This window comes from Sabethes cyaneus, chromosome 3 (genome assembly GCF_943734655.1).
Source record: "Sabethes cyaneus chromosome 3, idSabCyanKW18_F2, whole genome shotgun sequence".
Lineage (NCBI taxonomy): Eukaryota > Metazoa > Arthropoda > Insecta > Diptera > Culicidae > Sabethes > Sabethes cyaneus.
In genome coordinates, this window is record NC_071355.1 from 14,023,145 (window position 1) to 14,047,305 (window position 24,161).

A 24,161-nucleotide genomic window follows, 5' to 3' on the forward strand; every position below is an offset into this window, starting at 1 on the left:
GACAGCAAACATGATAACGAAAACTGGCCAAAAAGGACGAAAAGGCCTCAAAAAAAAAACGACGAAAAGACTTTGTTTATTAAAAAGGCAGTAGAAAATAGAGACAAAAAATGTCGGAAACAGAGGTCGAGCGATGACGAACAGACGATGGCAAAAATACCTTGAAAATACGACGAAAATACGACATAAAAACGACAGGCAGATGACAAAAAGACGATAAATACGAAGAAAAGACATCAAAAAGCTGACAAAAGACTAATAAAAGGCGCCGAAAAGACAATCCCGTGTAAGAAGAAACTCTAGTATATTAGAAAACAGTTCATAGCTAAAACAAACAACTAAAACTGAAACTAACAAACCTTCAAATGAAGCGTGAAAGTCCATGGTTGGTTAAAATGATGGTTGAAAGTTGACTTTTTTTTCCTAATTTTGAAAGCAAATTATTAACTATTCTTCGGTGATAAAAACACAGATGGTAAAACTACGGATTCTTCCTCAGTAGAGTGTGCCTTGATACGCCTCTGCTGAACGATTTCCTCCAACTCGGTCGATTGGACTGGAAGACGAAGATGGAGGACAAGCACTGCAGTGTGCGAGTGAGGAAAGATTTATTTAGCATTCCTGGCATTCGATTGCTGCGATTGCTTTACCGCTTTCGCAAGTCGGATGTCGTTTGTGATTTGAATTCCAATTTGACAGCATCGAGCGCAGTGCGCGGAGGGGTAGGAAGCGACAAGACGGTCACAAATAAACAGACGATTCATACTTATAACTATTTAATAGATTTACAATAAGACAACATGACGGGAAATTAATTAATTTCCAAATGCTGGGGATATGTGTGCTGTCAATTGGCTGGCAGCCACAAGAAACCTCGTTCCGTTCCGTTTCGTTCTCGGCGATGGCGCCAGCTTAAACAATATGACACTTATGTCAACGATAATTAATCAAGCTTATACCACTTTCTTTGCTCCAAACAGATATCAGCCCTGTTCGAGGAAGTGGCCCGACTGCGGACGGCCATCGCCAATATTCAGGAATCACACAACCTGCAGATCCAGCGGTTAGAAGACCGTCTGGAAGAGAAACGGCAGCACATTGTGCGGTTAGAATCTCGCATCGAGAAGCAGCAGGATTTCGACGATTTGAAGAAGGAAAACAAGTAAGTATCGGCTTCCCGTGTTCCCTATCCGGTGTGTGTGTCCCGTGTTTATAGCCGACACGTTTTTGCATCTTATTACTATGATAGTAACGCGGCACAAGGAGGCTGTGATTCGTGATCATAAAATTGAGCCACCTTCAATTTGTGCTGTTTTCACACAGAAAAAAAAAACTTCCGTTAAAGTAAACAGCAGTTCACCCCCTAAAGCGGACGAAAAAAAAAATGTTCTGAACCCCTTTTCTACGGCGAAACGAGATGAACATCGGTGAAAAATTCGCTCCCTCCCATCCATCAAAATTCCAACCATTTTGGCGGTTGTTTACTCCCTTGCTCGCGAATGTAAGCGCCACAACGCAGTGCTGCGTTGTTTATGTGTCAGTGGATTACAAATGCCACTGGGTCAAACATCCTCCCCATTGTATGAGCGTCGTGTGTATGAAGTTCGTATCCTAACATTGTTGTTTTCCTTTTCCCCCACAGCATCCTTCGATCAGTGGACCTGAGCTCACCGCACGATACGAAGCAGTTCCAGGAACTGCTGCTAGAACGCACCAAAGCCCTGGCCGCCCAAACCGAAGCAATCAAGTCGTCCAATTCCGAAGGTAAGCAAGCAAGCAAGCAAGCGCCAGTAATAACACTCACTCCATATAGTTAGTCGCTAGACCTACACTGATAACGCAAACAACCAGCTGCAATAAAAAAATGCAACGACGCACGACGGCGGCAGTGCCGCTGCCGCCAGCTTTTACAACTATCGGCACGTTATTGATCTACTTGTTGGTATGAATAACAAATTACTTATACCATTCGAGAAATTCCAAACAAGCCATTTTAAGTGACTGCTTTTTATTGGCCTCGCGCCAGGCGTAAACAAACTGCGCCGGAGGTCTTCTCACCCGCCCCGTACAGCTGGCAGCACTGGGCGCGAAAGGCTAATAAATTTTCTCCAAAGCGCGTCGAGGAACCTCGCGCCGTTAGACGTAATGATGTTTACATGTTAATGACGTGTATCTTTCCACACTCGACGAGCGGCACGACACGGCACGGCACGGCACGCAGCTCACTGGCTGGCACGGGCTAGATCGATCCCAAACAGCTGGTGCTGCTGCAGCCAACCGCCGGCGTACGTCAGTTGCATTTCGTTACACCTTGCTCAGAAACTACCTTCAAACTGTTCTAACCATACTCAACACACTCCCAGCCTACTACTTCCAATGCTTCTTCTCTGCGCAGCAGCAGCAACAGCAGCAGAGCGGTACAAGTTAGCGCCTACTTGTCAAAGTTTGACAATCGCACGATTGACCTCGATTTTTTGTTTCAGTTCCCTCCTCCCTGCTCGTCCCTGCAACCCTGCTTTTCCTATCACATACACACCGCACCGCGAACGGTAGACAAGCCATTGTGTGCCAAGCTCTTTCATCACTCATTCTCCTCGAAACATCGAAAACTGGAGTATCATTTTTATTAGTTTTCAGATTTTCCGCCTACTGCACGTTACAGCAGCAGTAGTGGCCCCCTGTCCTCACCCGCCCCCCATGGGCTACCGTCTATCAAAACCGACCTCACAGTCTATTCCGTTGTTTCCATTCTCACATTAATAAAAAAAACTTTTAAATTAAACACAGAAAATCTCCCACGCGCTCTCAATCACACTCGCGCGCGCCCTCCACGCAACGTGACTTTTCAGTCCAACAAGACTGAAAAGTAAAAAATATCTGCACCAAACTCCAATAACAATAAAATCAAATTTTACGGGGAGCTGATGATTGCCGTTTGAACGAACTGCTCTGGTGCCTCCTCTGGTGTGCGCGCGCTATCGGCACGAAACACAAAACGGATTTATCCCGTATCTGATTTTCCCTGACCCGACCCCGGTGGGGACCGATGGTTTCGATTTGCGGTAATTTTTAATTAAAATCAAAATTAAAATCTTATCGCCCCGGGGTGCGTCACTTTTTTTTTTGACGGATCGCACTCTTGTGGTTTTTTTTCGCCTGGGAACTCGTCAATCCCCGACAGCGCGCGGTCACGTCTTCCAAAACAGTTTATTGAATTCAAATTACACTCCGGTACTCGCGGCAGACAGAAAGCAACCAAGCGTGCCTCTTGCGTGGGTGCTAGCTAGCTAGCTAGCTACACCGAACCGAACCATCTTCAGCCCCCCCGTTCCTTCCTACACTGAAACAAAACTACTGCGCTGCACTGCCGTGCAGCCCGAACCGAGAGCCGATGATGGAATTATTGAAATTTATGGCTTCTGTTATTGTTATTCTGCTCTATTCAGTTCGATTTCATGGGAAAATAAACATGTTTTACATAAGTTCGCCTACTTAGTATTCCCTTGTCCCACCGACCCACTCCCGTCCGCCATCACCGCTTTAACCATTCCTCTCCCACCAACCTCCGCTGCTAGAGCACTACTGTTTGTTGTTGTTAATTTGTGTTTAACTTTTTTGACGTCTCGCGCCCTCGAGGACACCACTGCGCTGAGGACAGTCAAGTGAACGCTCCTGTTTAACGAGTTGCCCTCTTCTTGCTCTCCCGCTTACCTCGTTGCAGGATCTCCGCCTGGCGGTCAGCCGAAGCCCGCTTCGTCGCCAGCGACGAGCAGCTGCAGCGCCGCACTAGTCACTCCTCATGCTAACGCTTGTAACGCCAGTAACGACCTGTCTAACAGCAACAGCAAAAATAGCAACAACAACAACAACAACAACAACAACAACAACAGCAACATTCACAATAGCACCGCTCTAAGCAACCACAGCCAAACCAGCACCAATAGCAATGACACTAACACCAGCACCATGGCAGGAGCACCGAGCCGACCGGCTTCCAGCCCAAGCGTTGTGCCGTCTCCGTGCTCTGGTGGTGTTGGCTCGACCGGTGCCACCCCAACCGGAAGCAACAGTCTTGCCCAACTCAACTCCATCCTTCCACCTCCGTTGCACAACGTTGAACAGTTTAGCTCGTTTCTGGGCGAAGAGATTGTCAGCACCTGGCGGCGTGGTTTGGATTTGCCACCGCCCCCACCGGGACTGGCTGCGGCCGCCGCAGCAGCCGCCGCCGCCGCCGCTGCCGCTCGAAACCATCACCCACAGCTACTAATGAACCATCATCCTCCCACAGATCTAGCACATCACGATCCGGACAAAGCTAGCTCGCATCATGAAAACTCCTCGAGTGCAAGCACACCGATCCTGCAGGACACCTCCCGCCACGATGAGCACCTAAACGGCGGAGGTCTCACACCGATGCGAATGTCCAAAAGTCCCCTGGAGGACAACAACAACACCCTCGGTTCGCTGTCGCACTCCGGCAGTGGTCTGATACAAGGGCTACCCTTCCACTTCCCCGATCGAGGACCGTTTCGGTTCGCCGATGATCTGCAGCTTCCGCCCGGTTCGATGGTGGGTCGTCTCGGTGACTCGCTGATTCCGAAGGGCGATCCCATGGAGGCCCGACTGCAGGAAATGCTTCGCTACAACATGGACAAGTACGCCAACCAGAACCTGGACACGCTGCACATCTCGCGACGGGTTCGCGAGCTTCTCTCCGTGCACAACATCGGCCAGCGGTTGTTCGCCAAGTACGTGCTCGGCCTGTCGCAGGGAACGGTTTCCGAGCTGCTCTCCAAGCCGAAACCCTGGGACAAACTGACCGAGAAAGGCCGCGACAGCTACCGGAAGATGCACGCCTGGGCGTGCGACGAAAATGCCGTCATGCTGCTCAAGTCGCTGATCCCGAAAAAAGGTAAGTCATCGGTTATTCCAATCGAAGTGATCACATTTTGGCTACGACCGAGTCCGAGGTCGTAGACTAGATTTAAAAGGTTAGGGCCACTCTCCCTGTCTTGTCTGTCGTCCCCGAACAGTTTTTCATTTTCCTTTTGCTTGGTGGAAGTCCAAATTGGCGGCCATTTTGGAGAGCGAAACTACGAAAACAAAAGATAAATTCCCCCCATTCCAGTGCAGTTTGTTTCGGTAAAATTTGCCGCGAAAGCAGTGCAATGCAACCAACCCGAACCAACCAACCTTCGGTATTGTTATTATATAATTTTTATTATTATCTTCATTAGGAATTGCCCCCGAGGGAACGAACGTGAATTGTTCTCTGTTTGCTTCTTTTACTTTTTTTTCGCTGCCTTTTCGCCCTTTCTGGAGTCTCAGCCTGCCTCGGCAGAGGAGTTGCAACGTCAGATCGCTCAAGTGTCTTACCCCTCAAACCATGCAATTAAAAATTCACAATTTTTTTTCGTTTGGACGAACTTTAGCACCTGCCGTAGACGACTATGGTCGGGAACGGCCGAGAAACGAGGGCGAACTATTCGGAAAGACGATTTTAATATTCGAAGCTCAATGATACACTGTGTTTCACCTTTCCCTTCCAGCAGACGGCGCTCTGCTAGAGTGCTAGTGCTAGTGCGAGGGGAAGGACGCAGGATTGCATCTCCCGGTGAGATGAAAATGTGCGCTTGGGAGCATAAATAATATTTTATTAAAAAAGTTTCTCCCGGGGATCTATCGGGAAGAAGACGATCCGCTGCCGGCTGCTGATGGATACAAAGTAGCTGGCTGGGCTCCTCTTTCGAGCATGGCCGTAGCATTTTAGACGCTATTCAAACAACCATTGCGAACGAAACAAGCGCAAGAGAGCGAGCGTTGCACTTTTTGCCCGGAAAGGGGTTTCTACCCGGGTATTTATCTTCCGTCGAAGAACCTTCAATTGCTGCAACGTTCGGAATGCAGAAGCGGCCAGAGCACAGGAAAAAAAAACAGTCAGCTCTTGCCGGCAAAGATTAATATCAAAAATTCACCAAATTCGCAGATTTTCCTTTTTCTTTATCTTTTTTTTGTGGGCAAGAGCTGAGCCAAACACAGACCGACTCTAATGACTGGAGTGTCTTGTATGGGTTGGTTTCGATTGCAACGGAAACAGCATCACAGGCAAAAGTCGGAAGTGCACCGCTTCAACGTCGACTTTGATCCCGGACTGGAGGAGATTAAAAAGCGCCACTTGACTGGAAACCGATGGTTTTGTGCGTCGCCGTCGTCGTTAGACGACGACGACGGTGACGTGATACTGCTCGTTCGTATCCGTCAGTTTCGAAGCGAATCAAAGCAGGCGAAGCTATTGATTCATAATTAAAATTTCATTGTTTGTTTTTTTATGCGTTTTCGCTGGGTTTGTGTGGGGCTGCTCTTCCCACGCACACGCGAAACGAACGCAAACCGAACGAATCGTCAATTGAAAATTGAAAAAAACCTACATGGGCGGAAATCATCACACACGCACGCACGAGGGACGAACCCGTCGGGAAAAGTCTTTTATTAATCGTGAAAATCCGGTTCCACATCGGTGGACCCATCGTCGTCGTCAAAGCGTACCGAGAGAGATTGGCAGACCGAGAAACAACGATAACTGTTGGAAAACAAGTGTTGCCTCCCCCGCGACTTGCCGGCTGGCTGGCTGGCTGGCTGCTCGTTGGCGGGCTTGTAAGTGTCACTTCGGTTTTCCACTTTCAGCCTTTCGATGCGCTTTACCTTTCGAAACGAATGTGTCATTGAACTTGTTTAATGTTTAATACCGTTTTTTTTCGAATTTTAAACGTAATTTAATTAGAACGAAAAACTGCACAAACTTTGACAGCCACTCAATTATCCTGATTGATTAGTTTCAAGTACAAACAGCTGTCAAACAACCGAAGAAATCTCCTCTAATTTCACACCTCCTATCGATTAAATATTCACCGTTAAAGGAATGGGCCACATTCGTGCGGAACATAGACAACAATCAAGCTCATCTATTATTCACGGAAACAAAGGAAGAAGCCGCAAAATCTGCCGCACCTTCCTTCCCCTCCCGGCCGCCATTGTTGCTGGCTGCACACAATAATTTTACACACATGTGCTGCCGCTCGTCACTGTCTAGTCGAGAAGCGATAATTATTGTCTTGAATAAATTATAGATAAAGGCAATTTATGGCGCAATCAGGACGCTCCGGAACGCGCTCGGCACCAAACCAAATTCTTTAGGAACTTTTTCGTAACACCCACTTGCAGGTGGGGACTTCTCGTTGCCACCCCCAACAAGGCTAGAAAAATCGATTACCCCTAATCCGCTCATTAAACTTGCACTCCCCTTTCTCCCTCCCCCCAACGGAACACGGTCCCTATCCGGAAGGAGTTTCCGAAAACTCGAACACCAACGAAACGAAAGAGTTTCGAATAAAAACTCAAACATTTTCTTTGGATTCGTTTCTCTCCATCCGCCGCGTAATGTTTACATATGAAAATGAGCTCAACGCCGCCGGTTCCCGCTACTTTTGTTCGGCAGCGGTGTACCAGAATTTTCCGAAAAAGCTGATTTCACGCCACCATTGGATCGTTGCAAGATTAAAAACTTTTGCTCGCTTCTTGCTTCAACCCCCTCCCCAAGCAACCACCTTACGATCCAACCATCAATTAATTGATGTGTGCATATTCAGCGAACTCGAGCTGCCTTGCTCCCCTGTACGATATAAGCCTTAAACAAATTTTGACGATTTTTCCGACGATTCGTTTGTTCGAATACAACAAATCTAATTACTTTCCGCAACTCATCCCCGTACCTGGTGGTGGCGGCGCACAGGGACCGTTCAATAAGAAACATGAAAAAGGTTGATTTTTCCGAAAAAACGACGACTCATTTCGCCCCCCCCCCCCCCCTCCCCATTTCGGCGGCGCGCACGGTGCATCGGGATCGGAATACCAAATGAATCGTTTAAGACGTGTGTCTCGCCCCTCGTTACCTGTTCTGCCCTGTCCTGTTGGTTTCGGAAGGTTTCTTTTCCTTAGGTACACGGAAAGGGCGACTCGCGCGGGCTAAATCGCTTAGTAAATGTATTTATTCTTTTCGTGGTGGCCCCCCAGACCTTCCCTTCAAGCGGGATTTGAGTTTGAGGGGGATCTGCAGCTTTCATTAGCAGAAAATTATTGTTACCGAATGTTAATGACGACAACGACGACGATCGGTGGAAAACTTTAACCAGCTTTGCTGGTTATAAACGCCCCGAAAATGGTTTCTTTCGATTCAGTCCCAAACCAGCGATGAACTTCTTTGCTGATTTTTACTGATATATTAGCAACCCTGGTTAACCGTCAAAAATCACACTTTAGCAAAGCTTTGGCATAAGCCCCCATGCTTGAGTTCGAATTTGTGAGTTTTTTATCGACTTATTTTATAATTTAGAATAAATTCGGAAGCTTGGAATTCCGGAGTTTCCATCAATTGATCAGAAATTTTTCTACTAGTTGATTTACGTGGAAAAAAGATGGTATTTCGAAGTGCTTACTTAGTAACTTACATAGTGCAGTGGTAATCCAGCCTAGATATTAGGCCGTATGAATAAAACAGTTTACTTTGCTTTCCCCGTGTAAATCTTATTCATACGGCCCATTGTTACTGGAAAGACATCCATTAATCACTTAGTCAAGGCTATGTTTTAAACTAAATGCAAGTCCAAGATTAAGTTTATTTCCAGGCCCATGTTCTATCGCGAGTTTAATCCAAATCCGAGGTTCAAATCTAAATGCGTAGTTCAAATCAAATCCATGGTTCAGATCCAAGTCCAGGATTCGCATGCAAGTCCGTGCTTCAGATCCAAGTCCATGGCTCAAATCCAAATCCGTGGCTCAGATCCAAGTCCGTGGCTCAGATTAAAATCCGTGGTTAAAATCCAAATCCGTGGTTCAAATCCAAGTCAGTAGTTTAGATGCAAATCCAAATCAGATTCAGCTCCAAATCCAAATCAATGACTCAGATGCAAGTCTATAGTTTACATCCAAGTGCGTGGTTCAAATCCAAGTCCGTGGTTCAGTCTTTCAGAGCCAAGTCCGTGATTCAGATGCAAGTCCGTGGCTCAAATCCCAGTCTGTGGTTCAGATCTAAATCCGTGGTTCAAATCCAGATTCGTGGCTCAAATCCGAGTCTATGTTTCAGATCTAAATCCGTGGATAAAATCCAAATTCGTAGTTCAAATCCAAGTCCGTGCCTCAGATTCAAGTCTGTGGTTCAGTTTTATATTCGTAGTTAACGTCCAAATCTACGGTTCAAATCTAAGTTTATGATTCAATTGCAAGTCTGTAGTTCAGAACCAAGTCCATGGCTCAAATCCAAATCTATGGTTCAGATCTAAATTCGTGGTCGAAACCCAAGTCCGTGGTTCAGATGCTTGTCAGTGCTTCATCTCCGCGCTTTAGATGTAAATCTGTGGTTCAAGTCCAAGTCCTCGGCATAAATCCAGCCTGTGGCTAAAACTCGAATCCATGGTTCAAATCCAAGTCCGTGGTTCAGGTCCAAGTCCGTGACTCAGATTCAAGGCGGCAGTTCAGATCCTAATCCGTGGTTAAAATCCAAATCCGTGGTTCAAATCCAAGTCCGTGGTTCAAATTCAAGTCCGTGACTCCGATCCAAGCATGTGGCTTAGATATAAATACGTGGTTAAAATTGAAATTTGTGGTTCAAATCCAAGTTCGTGCTTCAGATTCAAGTCCGTGGTTCAAATCCTAGTCCGTGGTTCGGATCCAAATCCGTGGTTCAGACTTTCAGAGCCATGTACGTGATTCAGATGCAAGTCCGCTCAAAACCAAGTCTGTGATTCAGATCTAAATCCGTGGTTAAAATCCAAGCCTGCGCTTCAGATGTAAGTTCGTGGTTCAAATCCAAATTCATGGTTCAGATCCAAAACAGTTTTCAAATCCAAGTTCGTGGCTCTGATCCAAGTCTGTAGTTCAAATTTAAGTCCGTAACTAAAATACAACTCCGCGCTTGAGATGTAATTCCGTAGCTCAGATCCAAGTCTGTGGTTCAAATCTAAATCGGTGGTAAAAATCCAAATTCGTGGTTCAAATCCCAGTTCGTGGCTCTGATTGAAGTCTGTAGTTCAGACCTAAATCCGTGTTTGAAATCCAAGTACCTAATTCAGATGCAAGTCCGTGGTTAAAATCCAAGCCCGCGCTTCAGATGTAAGTTCGTGGTTCAGATCCAAATCCAAGTTCGTAGCTCCGATCCAAGTCTGTAGATTAGATCCTAGCTCGTGGTTCAAATCTAAGTTCGTAGTTCAGTCAGATGCAAGTTCGTGCTTCAGCTCCATGTCCGTCTGTAGTTCAGATGCAAGTCCGTAGTTCAGATCTAAATCCGAGTATAAAATCCATATCCGTAGTTCACATCCAAGATTTAAATCCGTGGATAAAATACAAAGCATCAAATCCAAATCAGTGACTCAGATGCAGACCGTGATTTAGGTCCAAATCCGTGGCTTTCAGAGCCAAGTTCGTGACTTAGATCCAAGTCTGTTTTTCAGATCTAAATCCGAGGTTAAAATCCAAATTCGTGGTTCAAATCCAAGTTCCTGGTTCAGAATCAAGTCTGTGGTTCAGTTCTAAATCCGTGGTTTAAATCCAAGCACCTAATTCAGATGCAAGTCCGTGGTTCAAATCCATGTCCGTAGTTCAGATCCAAGTCTGTGGTTCAGATTAAATCCGTGGTTAAAATCCAAGCCCGTGCTTCAGATGTAAGTTTGTGGCTCAGATCCAAGTCCGTGCTTCAGGTCTAAGTCCGTGGCTCAAGTGCAGTCTGTGGTTCAGATATAAATCCATGGTAAAAATCATAATCTTAATCCTCAAATCCAAGTCTGTGGTTCAGATGCAAGCCTGTGCTTCAGCTCCAAATCCGTGATTCAGATGCAAATCTGTAGCTCTGATACAAGTCCGTGGCTCTGGTCTAACTCTGCGGTTTATTTCTAAATCCGTGGTTCAGATGCAAATTCGTGGCTCAAATCCAAGTTTGTGGTTCAGTACTAAATCTATGATTCAAATCCAAATCCGTGGTTCAGGTCCAAGTTCATAGTTCAGATGCAGGTTCGTGGCTCTGACCCGAGTCAGTGATTCAGATCTCAATCCAATCTCAAATCTGAGTCCATGACTCATACCCAAGTTCAAAATCCGTGGTTCAAATCCAAATCTCTGGTTCAAATGCTAGTACTTGGTTCAGATCCAAGCCTGGTCGTGCTTCAGATCCAAGTCCGCTCCAAGCTCAATTCCAGGTCTGTGGTTTAAATTTAAAACCGTGGTTCAGATCCAAATCTGTAGTTCAGATCTAAGTTCATGATTCAGGTTCAAGCCCAGGCTCAGATCCAAGTATGTGGTTCAAATCTAAATTCGTTACCAAAATCCAAATCCATGATTCAAATCCAAATTCGTGGTTCAGATCCAAATTCATAGTTCAGATGCAAGTCCGTGCTTCAGATACTATGATACAGATGTAAGTCTGTAGTTCAGATCCAACTCCGTGAATCAGGTCCAAATCCGTGGTTCAAATCCAAATCTGCGGTTCAAATCCAAGTCCATGGTTCAGATGCAAGTCCGTGCTTCAGATACAAGTCAGTGATTCAGATTCAACTCTGTAGCTCAGATCCAAGTCAAGTATTTAATTTAGATTTAAATCCCTGATCAAAATCCAAATCCAAAATTGAGCCCGTGGTTCAAATCCAAGCCTGTGGTTCAGATGCAAGTCCTTGATTCAGATTCAACGACGTGCTTCAGCTTCAAGTCCGTGCTTCAGATGCAACTGTGATTCGGATCCAAATCCATGGTTCAGATCCAAGTCCAGGATTCATACGCAAGTCCGTGGCTCAGATCCAAGTCTGTGATTCAGATCCAAATCCACAGTTCAAATGCAAGTCCGTACTTCAGATACAAGTCAGTGATTCAGATTCAAATCCGTCGTTCAGGTTCAAGTCAGTGACTCAGATCCAAGTATTTAATTTAGATCTAAATCCCTGATCAAAATCCAAATCCGTGGTTCAAATCCAAGGCTGTGTTTCAGATGCAAGTCCATGCTTTAGTTTCAAGTCCGTGCTTCAAATCCATATCTGTGATTCAGATGCAAGTGTGTAGTTCAGATCCAAGATTGTGGGTCAGTTCCAAATCCATGGCTCAGATCCAAATCCGTGGTTCAAATCCAAGCCCATGGTTTAGATACAAGTGCGTGTTTCAGCTTCAGGTCCGTGCTTCAGATGCAAGTTTGTGATTCGGTTCTAAATCCGCGGTTCAGACCCTAGTTCGTGGTTCAGATGCAAGTCCGAGGTAACAATGCAAATTCGTTCTTCGAATCCAATTCTATGGCTCATATTTAAGGTTGCGGTTCAGATCCAAATCCGTGGTTCGGACCAATATCCGTGATTCAAATCCAAATCCGTGACTCAGATTCAAGTCCGTGGTTTAAATCCAAGTCCGTGGCTTAGATTCAAGTCTATGGTTCAGATCTAAATCCGTGGTTAAAATTCAAGCCCGCACTTCAGACGTAAGTTCGTGGTTCAAATCCAAATCCATGGTTCAAATTCAAGTTCGCAGCTCTGATCCAAGTCTGTAGTTCAAATCTAAGTCCGTGACTAAAATACAAGTCCGCGCTTGAGATGTAATTCCGTAGCTCAGATCCAAATCCGTGATTCAAATCCAAGTCAGTAGTTCAGATGCAAATCCAAATCAGATTCCAAATCAGATTGAGATTCAAATCCAAATCAATGACTCAGATCCTAGTCTGTAGTTCACATCCAAGTCCGTGGTTCAAATCCAAGTCTGTGGTTCAGATCCAAATCCGTGGTTCAGACTTTCAGAGCCAAGTCCGTGATTCAGATGCAAGTCCGTGGTTCAAATCCAAGTCCGTGGCTCAAATCCAAGTCCGTTTTTCAGATCTAAATCCGTGGATAAAATCCAAATTCGTGGTTCAAATCCAAGTGTGTGGCTCTGATTCAAGTCTGTAGTTCAGACCTAAATCCGTGGCTCAAATCCATGTACCTAATTCAGATGCAAGTCCGTGGTTCAAATCCATGTCCGTAGTTCAGATCCAAGTCCGTGATTCAAATCCAAGTTCGTAGCTCCGATCCAAGTCTGTAGATTAGATCCTAGCTCGTGATTCAAATCTAAATCCGTGGTTCAGATGCAAGTTTGTGCTTCAGCTCCATGACCGTGCTTTAAATGCAAGTCTGTAGTTCAGATGCAAGTCCGTAGCTCATATCTAAATCCGTGTTTAAAATCCATATCCGTAGTTCACATCTAAGATTTAAATCCGTGGTTTAAATCCAACTCCGTGGCTCAGATCCAAGTCCGTTCTTCAGGTCCAAGTCCGTGGCTTAAATGCACTTCTGTGGTTCAGATCTAAATCCATGGATAAAATCTCAATATCTAAATCCGGGGTAAAATTTAAATCCGAGTTTCAGATGCAAATCCGAGGCTCAGATAGAAGTTTGAGGTTCAGTACGAAAGCTATGATTCAAATCCAAGTCCATGGCTCAGATCCAAGTCTAGTCTAGATCTAAATTCATGGTTCAGATCCAAGTCCGTGGCTCAGACGCTAGTCAATGAGTAAGTGTCTTATCTGCTCCACTTCAGAATAATTATAAAATTATTGGACTTGAATTTGGACATCAAATTGGACTTTAACTTAAACTTCAAATCGAACTTGAAATTTAACTTGAAATCGGATATAAAATTGGACTTAAATTGGATCTCAAATTAGACTAGAAATTGCCCTTTAACTCTGACTTGAAATTAGATAAAATTAGATACAAAATTTCACTAGAAGTTAGACATTAAAGCAAATTTAAAATTGATTCGAAATTTTACTTGAAACTGGACTCGAATTGTAGCTGAAGTTGGACTTTAAATCTGATTTGAAATGAACTTAAAATAGTGAAATCGGACTTAAAATATGACTTGTTTTATAATTTTAAATTGACCCTTACATTGAACTTGAGTTTGGACGTCAAATAGGACTTGAAATTTGACATGAGGTTTACTTGAAACCGGACTTGAAATTATACTTTATATCGGACCTTAAATTCGCTACAAAATTTGAAATCGCACTTATGATTGAACTTAATACAGGCCTGAGTTCCAATTAGACTTGAAATCGGATATGAAATTAAACAGTAACATGGGCTTGACTTTTAAATTGTACTTCAAATCGGAATGAAATTGGATTTTCATTTCGAATTGCAAATTGCAATTGGAGTTTGAACTGAAATTGGACTTAAATTGCCCTGGCTTGAGATTGTTTTTTTAATTGGACCTGAAATTGTTCTTAAATTGGAACTAAAACTAGTACTAGATTGGCAATTAAACTTAAAATTAGATTTTAAATCGCATTTACAATCGGTCATAAAATTAGGACTGGATTGAACTTAAATTTGGACTTCAAATCGGACTTGAAACGTAATATCGTACTTATTAGACGGATAAATTAGACTTGAAATTTTACCACAAATTGGTCTTGATATTGGACATAAATTGGATTTGCAGTCGAAGTTAAAATTGGAGTCCAAATGTTGCTTGAAAATGGAATTAAATTGGATTTGAAGTTAGACATGCAATTGGACATGAAATTGCATTTAAAACTGGAAATGAAATTTTCATGAAATTGAACTTGCATTGAGACCAATTTCACGTTTAATAACTTAACGCGTTGCTCTAAATTAAACTGTACATTGGACTTGAAAGCAGAGTTGAAAAGAATTTAAAGAAATTGAATTAATGTGTTCTAGTTATTTTTATTGGCGACGGGACTCCAGAACTGTCGATCCTGGGCTGCCGTTCTTCAATCCCATCGAATGCCAGCTGCCTGTGTGTCGTCCTCGACAGCGCTCATCCATCGGGTGCGGGGTCTACTCCGAAGTCTACTGCCTATTTCTGGTTTTCTGCTGAAAACAGTTTTGGCTACTTCCAGTGAACTTGATATCGGATATAAAATGGAATTTTGTCTTCAAATCGGTGTTTAAATTTGATTCAAGTTCGGCTTGGAATTTGCCTAAAATGGGACATTAAATTGGACTTGAAATTGGTCCTCAATTAAACTTCTAATTTTTCTTAAAATTGGGCGTGAAATTCCACTTCCATTCTCTTGGAATTAAACATTAAAAATAACTTTAAACTGGACTTAAAATGGATCTCAATGGGACTTGAAATTGTACTTGAAGTCGGTTGTGAAATTGAGCTTTAATTAGACTAGACATTGGTTTTAAAATGGGACATTGAAATTAGACCTCAAATGGGTTTCAAATGGCACTTGGAATTAGAATTGGAAGTGTAAAATCGGACATTGAATTACGTTTGGGATTCTGTGATCCGAAAGCGGAGATGAAGTTGAATTGAAACTGACTTAAATTTGAAATTTGACTAAAAATGGGACATTAAATTGGACCTCAATTAAACTTCAATTTTTTCTCAAAAAAGAGTGTGATATTCCACTTTAAATTAGCCCTAATATTGTATTTCAAAATGGGAATTAAATGAGACATGAAATTGGACCTGAAATGGAACTTTATATTGGCCTTAAAACTAGACTTCAATTGGACTTGAGGGTCGGAGGTGAAATTGGGGTTACCTTAGACTCGAAATTGAACATAAAATTGGACTTCAATGGAAATTGCATTTGAAATCGGTGTGGAAATTGAACTTTAATTTGACTTGTAGTTGTAAAATCGGACATTCTATGCTTGGGATTCGATCCGAAATCGGACATTAAATTGCCCTTGGAATTTGTTTCGAAATCGCAGGTTTTAATTTCACCACTATATAAGATTTTAAATTGGACTCAAAATGGGACACTAAATAGGACAACACTCACCGACTAATCGGTAATCGAATAATTGAACATTTTGGACATCAGTAGTTGTGTATATACGAGCCATCTACTATGCCTAGTTTGGGGTTCTGTAGTCTTCGGTTAAAATTAAAGTTGAGATGGGCTATTGAATTGACCACTCCGGACTTACCGGTGGCACCTTGAGAAATTGTTTCCCAGTCTGGTCAGGCCGAGCACGCCAGTGCTTGAACTTGAACACAAAATCGGACTTGAAATTAGACTCAAAAAAGTACTGAAAATTGGTATTAAATAAGATTTAAAATTGGACTTGATGTCAGACATTACATTAGACTTGAATTTTACTTTCTGTCTTGAAATAACACGTAAGTTGGGCTTGAAATTAGCCTTCAAATTGATCTTGAAACTCTATTGTTACACAATTGTAATTTACTTATCATTAAAAATAAAGAATTATTTCGTTTTACATTCATAGAGATCGTGAGGGTACGTCACCCTACTAGCAAACTTGTTGTAAAACAGTTGAACAGACTGTCATATAACCAATTTTAGTCATCAGCAAGTTAATATAACTGAAAGTATCCTACAACTGTGTTTTAATCTAATAATGATAGCCCATTTCCCATGAAGAGAGATGCAGCAGTCAATGCACAGTGATTAGTGGTTCTTCAGCTCACCAAGCCGTCAGTGCTGCTAGTGGAAGTCTTAACTGAAATGTCATTTCAGTCACATCATAACCCGTTTCGTCGTCCGCATCATTCCGCATTCGCATAAAGTTTTCGATTTAGCGAAACACAATCTACGCATGAATGGCCATTCATGGAGAAACGGAAAAGAGTGGAATAAAACACGATTCGATCACAATGATTCCGCCATTCATCCCATCATCTGCGAAGCAGCAGCCACTACTGAGGCAAATCGCCATTTTGTTGCTCCCATCGCACACAGCCCTCGGAACTGGCGCAATCCGATTAAACTACCGACCGACCGACAGTTTAATTGGTCGATCAATTGGACAATTCGGATCCCTTTTTTCCCGACTTGCCGAGCAAGCACACCCAACATGCCGGTGCCGTCGTTAATTGCGGTAATAGTTTAGTCTCGAGCAGGCCCTTAAAAGTTGAGAATTTATCTTCCGATAATTCAAAATTAATTGCGTTCGATAATTTTTCCGGCCAAGCGGTCAAACCAAGCACTTCAAACACCCGTTCCAATGCACCGGCAAGTGCCGGTAATTACAAACAGATTCCAATACCCCCCTCAAAATGGAAACGATTTACGACAGTGGGTTTAACCCTTTCGACCTCTTGGTATTATCTTGCCCATACGCCGCCTGAACTGACTGAACTGACTGAACTGAAAGTAGCAAACTATCGTCGTCGTCGTCGTCCGTTCCCTAAATCCCACCGGGGATCATCGTCGCCGGGAGTGGGAGATAAAGACGTCCGACACCGAAAACACCGACACTTGCCTGCCCCCGGTCGCCTTATGCTGGCTGGCGGGAGTAAGGTCAGCTTCTCACACCAACCGGCAGCATGTCACAGCACCAATAGACGGTAGTTAAAAAGTTGCTCCTTTTCCAGCCGGCCCACGTGTGTCGGTGTGTGTTACCCCCACTGCACTGGCCGGAGTCAAGGTTATACCGTAGTCCGGCCAGTTCGGATCTTCAGTGTCATTTTCATAATGACAATGATGTGTCTCACCCCGGATGCCTCCCTGCCGATGGATGGTCACTTTGGCGTTTAGCCTTTTCCGAAGTGAAGACATCACTCCCGACTCGCCCGAGCCAAGGTTAAACCGTTTGATCTGGCCTTTCGCCAGAATCGGAGTTAATTTTTCATTGCTGTCCTACCCCTCGGCTTGAGTGAGTGGTGGTGAATAAAACTGACAGCTCATCGATTGCTTTGATTTCGAACCCTCTCCCGTTTTCCCGTAGTCGATGGGGTGATGAAAATTAAAAATTAATACTTTTTTCCCCCCGGATGGTAAAGGAAACGGAAGGATCAAACAATTTTCAAGTTCAGTGAAAATTTGACTGCTCCGCAGTCAAACGTTCGCAAGGCAGCAGCGTTCAAAAATTGGATTTATTTGATTTTTATTAAAGTCATTCCCCACACGTATATGAGATGAGAGCACACACAACATCGGCTTTTGGCTCCACGCTTCCATGATTAATGATTTTGCATTTGTTTTCCCTTCAATGGACGACGTTCGGACGGAACCGGTTCGGGATGAACGAAACGGCGGTAACGAGGGAAAAAAAGAACCTACAGAGTTCTTTTCCCCCCGAGGGCTCTCGAATTATGGCCAATTACTCATAACCTCTTTCTTTGTTGCTTTGCACTCAAAGCCGCCCTACGGTTCCGGCAAGTTGTGCGAACGAACCATCATCATCCTTCATCGATGTATGTAGCGATTACCTCGGGTGCCCGAGAGCAGGTGCCCGTGCCGCACCCTGCCTATCTGCCCGCGCTTAAAAATGGCCGCCACCCGTCTCAGTCGTCGTCGTCCGGTTCCTCGGCTACCAAAGTATTCTGCATTCTTATGCCTACACCTCCCGAGTCCCGATCCGAATGCGGGCGCTGTTCAGCATAAATCACACCGGTATTACTGCATCATGGTTGTTTCAGTAGTAAATAATGAAAATGAAAGTGGCCGTCCGTTGTCCGTTGTTGTTTGTAGGCGGTGACCTCGCCGACCGAAGCTCTCACAACAAGATTCCAAAATCATTCAGAATCTCAAAGAAGAAAAATAGCAACAAAAAAAAAACAACAAACGACTCTCTAAGAAGTTATGATCATGGACTACTACGACGACGACGCCGCCGAAGTGGTGATGATGATTTTAGTAGATTGTCACGATGCCGCTCTCTGTGGTCATTAGCCTAAATCAAATTGATATAAAACGTTTAAAAGTTGACTGTGGAAGAAGGCAAAAAATCGCTTCAGTTTTTATTTTGATGCGTCAATGGACCGGTCCATTTGGGGGGAGAGATTTGTGGGTTTTCAACTCAATAATTTGGAAAATAAGTTTAAAATTTACGAAAAAGTATTTAAAGAAAGGTTAAATCGCTTTGAAATTGACATCATTTTAAATTTAGGCGAAACCAAATCTAGGTTAGGTAATCGATTGTGGTGCTTCCACGAATCATCGATTACCGTCTTTCAAACTTTGCTCGCCGCTCCGGTGCAACCCACTGAACGTCCCCACCCACGCCGTCCGTGAGGTGGCGTGCCCAATTTACGGGCAACTCATAGTTTTTTCACTCCCCGGACGGGGGGTTGTGATTGCATATTTATTTTAAATTCTGTCGAACCCCGTTTCCGGCCTCCTGCCTGGCCGGACGGCCACCTGGTGGTGGTGTTGGTGATAGTTTCTAGGTTAAGAAACAACAAAATCGAGGAACAAAGAAGGTTCTGCGCCCACCGCTGCCCGCCCAAGAAAAGCGAAACTGACCCAATTAGTTCCCGGCCGACTGCGCTCGTCATTGGCTGGTTGGCTGGTTGGTTCGGCTGTTCGCCGCCGGATCGGTTTCCGCGAAGCGTTGCCAACCAGTGCCGACAAATGTCAAAGTGACATTTGCAATTGTAACGTGCGCGTGTTCGACCGACGTTGATTATTATTATTATGTTGCAATAGCAGAGCAGCAACAAGACAGTGCACGATACGAACATATTAGATTGTGTGGTTAAATTATCGGTGACCGATGGCCGTAATGCGGCAGTACTGCCACACTGCTGGTGCCAAGAAGAGGAAGCAAGCGAAAAAAAACAGTAGCAGCAGCAGCAACGACTGTGGATCAATCCTCAGGAGTGTGATTTAGATATATGGATCTAGTCAACTGTAGGAGCAGAAACGGCTGAATCGTGTTTGTTCGACATTATTTACGACGCCCCTCTTTACAGCCGCAGCGGGCGGCGGGCAGCGGGCGGTTCGTTAGGGGAACCGCGCGCGCGGCCAGGAGGAGGTGAAAGCAAATGACAAACGAACAAACAAACGGCCGCCCAATACAACGCGAAAAAGGGATCCTAAATTTAGAACCGATCCATCGCTGTGACGGTTGGCTGCAGGATCGCAACATTTATACGAATTGTAGCCACATAGTTGGCCGTGCGAAGAATGTATTAATTAGTTTAAAGATCATCGCAAAAGAGCTGTGCGCCCGTTGTTGTTTGCCACCACCGACGAGGGGGACCGCCCTGTTTGGCTGATCCCGACGGCGCTCACTCGACGACTGACAGCTGCAGCATAGGTCCCGACTCGATTTGATCTTGGATCAACTGAAATTTCGTAATTCTGTTCTGTTTTCAGGTAATCGGGTCCTGCACCTGTTTGTTGCGCCGTTTGGCCTACTATGATGATTGTTCGAGCGGCCAAAGTTGGCAACCATGATTGAGTGAAACTTTTTCTCGAAAATCCTCCCATCTGTTGTGCGTGACGGGATCCGATTTGCTACTTTCCGTATGTGTGTGTGTTTTTTTTTAAATAAATTAATTTCCCCCTCTGCAAAAAAAAACTTTCGAACCATACTCGACTCACGGAGCTGACCTCCGCCAAGGAGTGCAATCCAACCGACCAGAACCAGGCACTCCAGGCCTTCACGGGCTGACTGACTGGTGGTTGAGCAGCAAATGGTTGTAATAAATAATTACCATAAATGTGCAATAATACTTAATTAACTGTTTCGGGAGCAAAGCTGCTCCACTAAACGATCGGTTCGAAGAAACGGGCGCGGGAGCTTGTGTGCGATATAGTTTTTTAGCAAAAATTAGCATATTAATAATCGTTTCTTCCCGAGCAGCGCGAGGAACACGCCTACTGAGTCGTAGAAAAGTTTGTCACATACAGTATCGAAGTCGAGTCCAACTGGGAATGGTTATTAATTTGTTTATTGCGATCATTATTCCCAATTTATTTACAGACCACCCCTCCTCGGGGGGAAGTACGACGCCACCGCCGCCGCCAATTTTTGCCTTTGTCTTGTTCCCTGGCCCCTCTCCCCCAACAACTCGACGGCATGATTTATGACCAATCGACTATCGTTTCTTTCGCCGTTGTAATTATGCTTTATAGCACTGCAGTACGATGATGGCATAGAATTAAATCGCACTGCGATTATTGTTATTTGCTTTGGTGGAGTGGTGTTGGACCGGTCCGCGACGACCGGTCTATCAATAATCGTTTGACTTGACAAACAAAGCAGTCGTGTTCCTGCGGTATTAATCATTCCATCAAATTACCGCACGCCACATGTCAAACTGGACAAGGCTGGAGCGGACGCCATCTTGAAGGATTTTCGGACAGTTTCGCCGGTCACTGGCTGGCTGGAGATAGAGCGAGAAAGAAGCACACTCGCCAAGGCCAACCACGCTGATGGGGGTGGTCAACTCGTCACACGCCAGCACGCGATTATTGTTTCACTGGTGTTTATTTATTCATTCCTACGTCGTTCCTCCCGCTCCGCCGCAGTTCAGTTGTCAGACTCAGCAGACAAACAGTTGCCGGTTGTATATCATTTGGTTGTTTCCACATTCAAATAAATAGCCAGTCAGCGAAATGTACACACGGTTAGCAGGCCGCAGAATGGTCTCCTGTAACGGAATCGGATCGTTTTCCTGCCCCAATTGACCGGTCAAGCCAATCAGCGAACGCTGAACAGTCTAAAGTGCTGTAAATATGATTTCTTTCAAAGTTCTTATCGGCTCACTATTCTACACGGGATAACTTCACAGCCAACTTTGTCGTGTCGAGGGGAGAGTCGTGTGCTCCTCTGTCAGGCATGCCAACAAAACAAACAAAAAGCCAATTAATTGGCAACAAATTCACCACACACAGTGCACGGTTGGTCGGTTCAGAACGTTAGTTCTGCCAGCGAAATTTTAGGAAAGTTCAAACCTACGGCATCACACGCCCGCCGCTGCTGCTGCAGCAGCAATGCAACCATTTCTCTTTCTCGGTTGCAACGAGAAAAGAAAATGTAACTCATTTTAATTAACGGCAATAATGTGAAAGGACAGATTTTTAATCTTTGATCTCGCAACCGGTGGCGGTGCACTGTTCTGGCGTGGATGGTGTGGCACGACGCGACGATCCGATGGGCGGTAGCGTGGTAAACCTCAGAAATGCTAACCCCGCGCCCTTTTGCCATCCTGTACTCGGCAGCAGCAGCAGCAGCAATGTCTATGCGTATGTGTATGTCGGTGTGGTGAGCATACGAGCAGCTCTCTAGCGAGCAGAAGAAAACATTCCATTGTAAATACTTTTATCGCACGTCTGGTGTGACATTTGCCCGCTTGCCCGCCTCCCCTTCGGGGAGAACTCAGCAGGATTGCTGAGCCGTGTTTTTGCCAGCAAACGAGAGCAGATAGTTTATTTATAACATTGATACAATATTTATAATAGACTTCAATGTAATAGCATGCCGTTGGTTGGTTGGCTGTTTGGTTGACATTTGACGTGCGGAAACCGCGTTCAGAATATCGAAAATAATTTGGCTGGCAGTTAGGGGGTATTGTCGACGACCTATCTTGACTTTCGCACACATTACACACGGTAACCAAGCATTATAAATATATTGTCACGGTGCTTCACTCCAGCCGCCGCCGCTCGACTCGGCCTGCTGCGATGAATCCATCGTCGGCGGGCAAATATGACAGCTACGTCGAAGCCACCACCCGATCGGCCCCCACCCATTCAAAGATGCCACTCTTCTCAATCTTAAGCACATTTGCGGTATTAATTATTCCCGACGTATTTATGAATTCGATTTTGTCTGTTTGCTGTCTGCTGACTGTGAAACCAGAACGCACCGTTTCGTTTCGTTCTCCTAGACGACTCCGGGGAAAAGTTCGATATTAATTTTCCGATTTTCGCAGGCGCTCGCCGCCGCCGGCGGCATTGACGCCGCAAAACGCGATAGGTTAATAACATTTCGATGAAATCTGTCGCAGTGCAGCAGTCCTTGAAGGTCGTTCACGCACGGTGCTATACAGTATTTGCACTAATTAAAATCGAAATCGCGCGATCAGCCAGCGAGATGTCAACGAACGACTGACTGACAAGTACCAGTCCTCCCGGAGCAACCCCCGTCCCGACCCCAACCCACCGCAACCTTCCATCGGGAAAAACGACAGCAGTCAAAATCGTGGTAAAATATGATGTACACTAGCGCCGCTGGCACACTCCATAAATCAAATCCCTCACGCTTCGCCGGCCGGAGATCAAACGCCCGAATTCGCGCGGTGCTCTCAAAGGAAGAAGCTCCTTAATGGTAATTGATTACATGACATTTATCATTGATTAGAGCAGAATGAAAGCCTGGGCCCGTGGCTGCAGGGCCGTTGTTTACATTTCAATAAACGTTGGCAGGACATGAAAAATCAAATAAATTTCCCCCTTCCGGGGGAAACACCCTACACCGAGCCGCATCGATACAAATATTGAAAATATTTCATTTTCCTCATCCGGCGTCGATTTCGTCAGTTTCACCGCTATGGGGTGACATTTCTAAACTCCCCCACCCCTTGAGCCTTGCCATGGCCGGGCCGGGCCGGGCCGGGTGGGTGAGGGAGGACAGTTATCCGCGCAAAACCAAAGTACAACATAAATATCCAGCGGCGCACCGCGCCGCCAGCCATCCACCCGCCCGCTGATGATATTCCTACCTGTGTGCGACCGACGTCGTGGTTTTATTGGATTTCCTTCGCCCAAAAGACGACGACGACGCTTTCCCCGAACCGCGAACGTGAACTTCCAGCGAGTGTTATTGCCCGATGAAAGGCGAATATTACCATACGCAGCGGAGCAACAGCATCACGGTCGGCATACGGGGGAATTTTCCTCGCTCGCAGATGAAAGGTGCAACGACGGCGCTGTGGATGCTGGATGCTGGAGACACCCGGACCGACCGGAGGTGGGTGTGGGTTTTGGAAGCAAAAAAAAAAATATGCGTTCGACGGGTAATAAACAGCCGTCTTTCGCCTACAAGATTAATAATAATATTCGCCGCCTGTCCCCGTGCGCTCGCTAGCTAGGTACGTGCGCACTCAATCGCACTTCGGAAAACCCCCGGAACGCAATATCAAAGGAAGTGGATAAATATGATAAATATAAATGAGGAGAAATTTAATTCGCTTTCCATGCGCCTCGTCACCGCTCCGCTCCGTGCGTGAGGTGATACTCCCCTCACCCCGGCGCGTCGGCCTGTGTATGGCTATAGCGTGGATTTACCGCGAAAACCGTGTTCCGTCGCCGGAGGAGCGTGTCAGCTTCTTTTCTGTCGATTGGAAATTTATGAGCTTTCATCGCCGCTGTGTGGTAGAACCACGCAAGCTGAGGCTTAGCCTATGAAACAAGTTTTTTT

The 24,161-nt window shown here is 45.1% G+C and overlaps 1 protein-coding gene across 1 annotated transcript in view; it reads left to right on the forward strand.

The window, feature by feature from the left end:
* Positions 1 to 24,161, forward strand: part of LOC128739290 (homeobox protein cut) — a 64,367-nt gene that overhangs the window by 16,607 nt on the left and 23,599 nt on the right. The window contains exons 2-4 of the mRNA XM_053834769.1: positions 981 to 1,162; positions 1,643 to 1,764; positions 3,722 to 4,912. Coding sequence (XP_053690744.1) covers positions 981 to 1,162; positions 1,643 to 1,764; positions 3,722 to 4,912 — 1,495 coding nt within the window. The remainder of the gene's footprint in view (positions 1 to 980; positions 1,163 to 1,642; positions 1,765 to 3,721; positions 4,913 to 24,161) is intronic.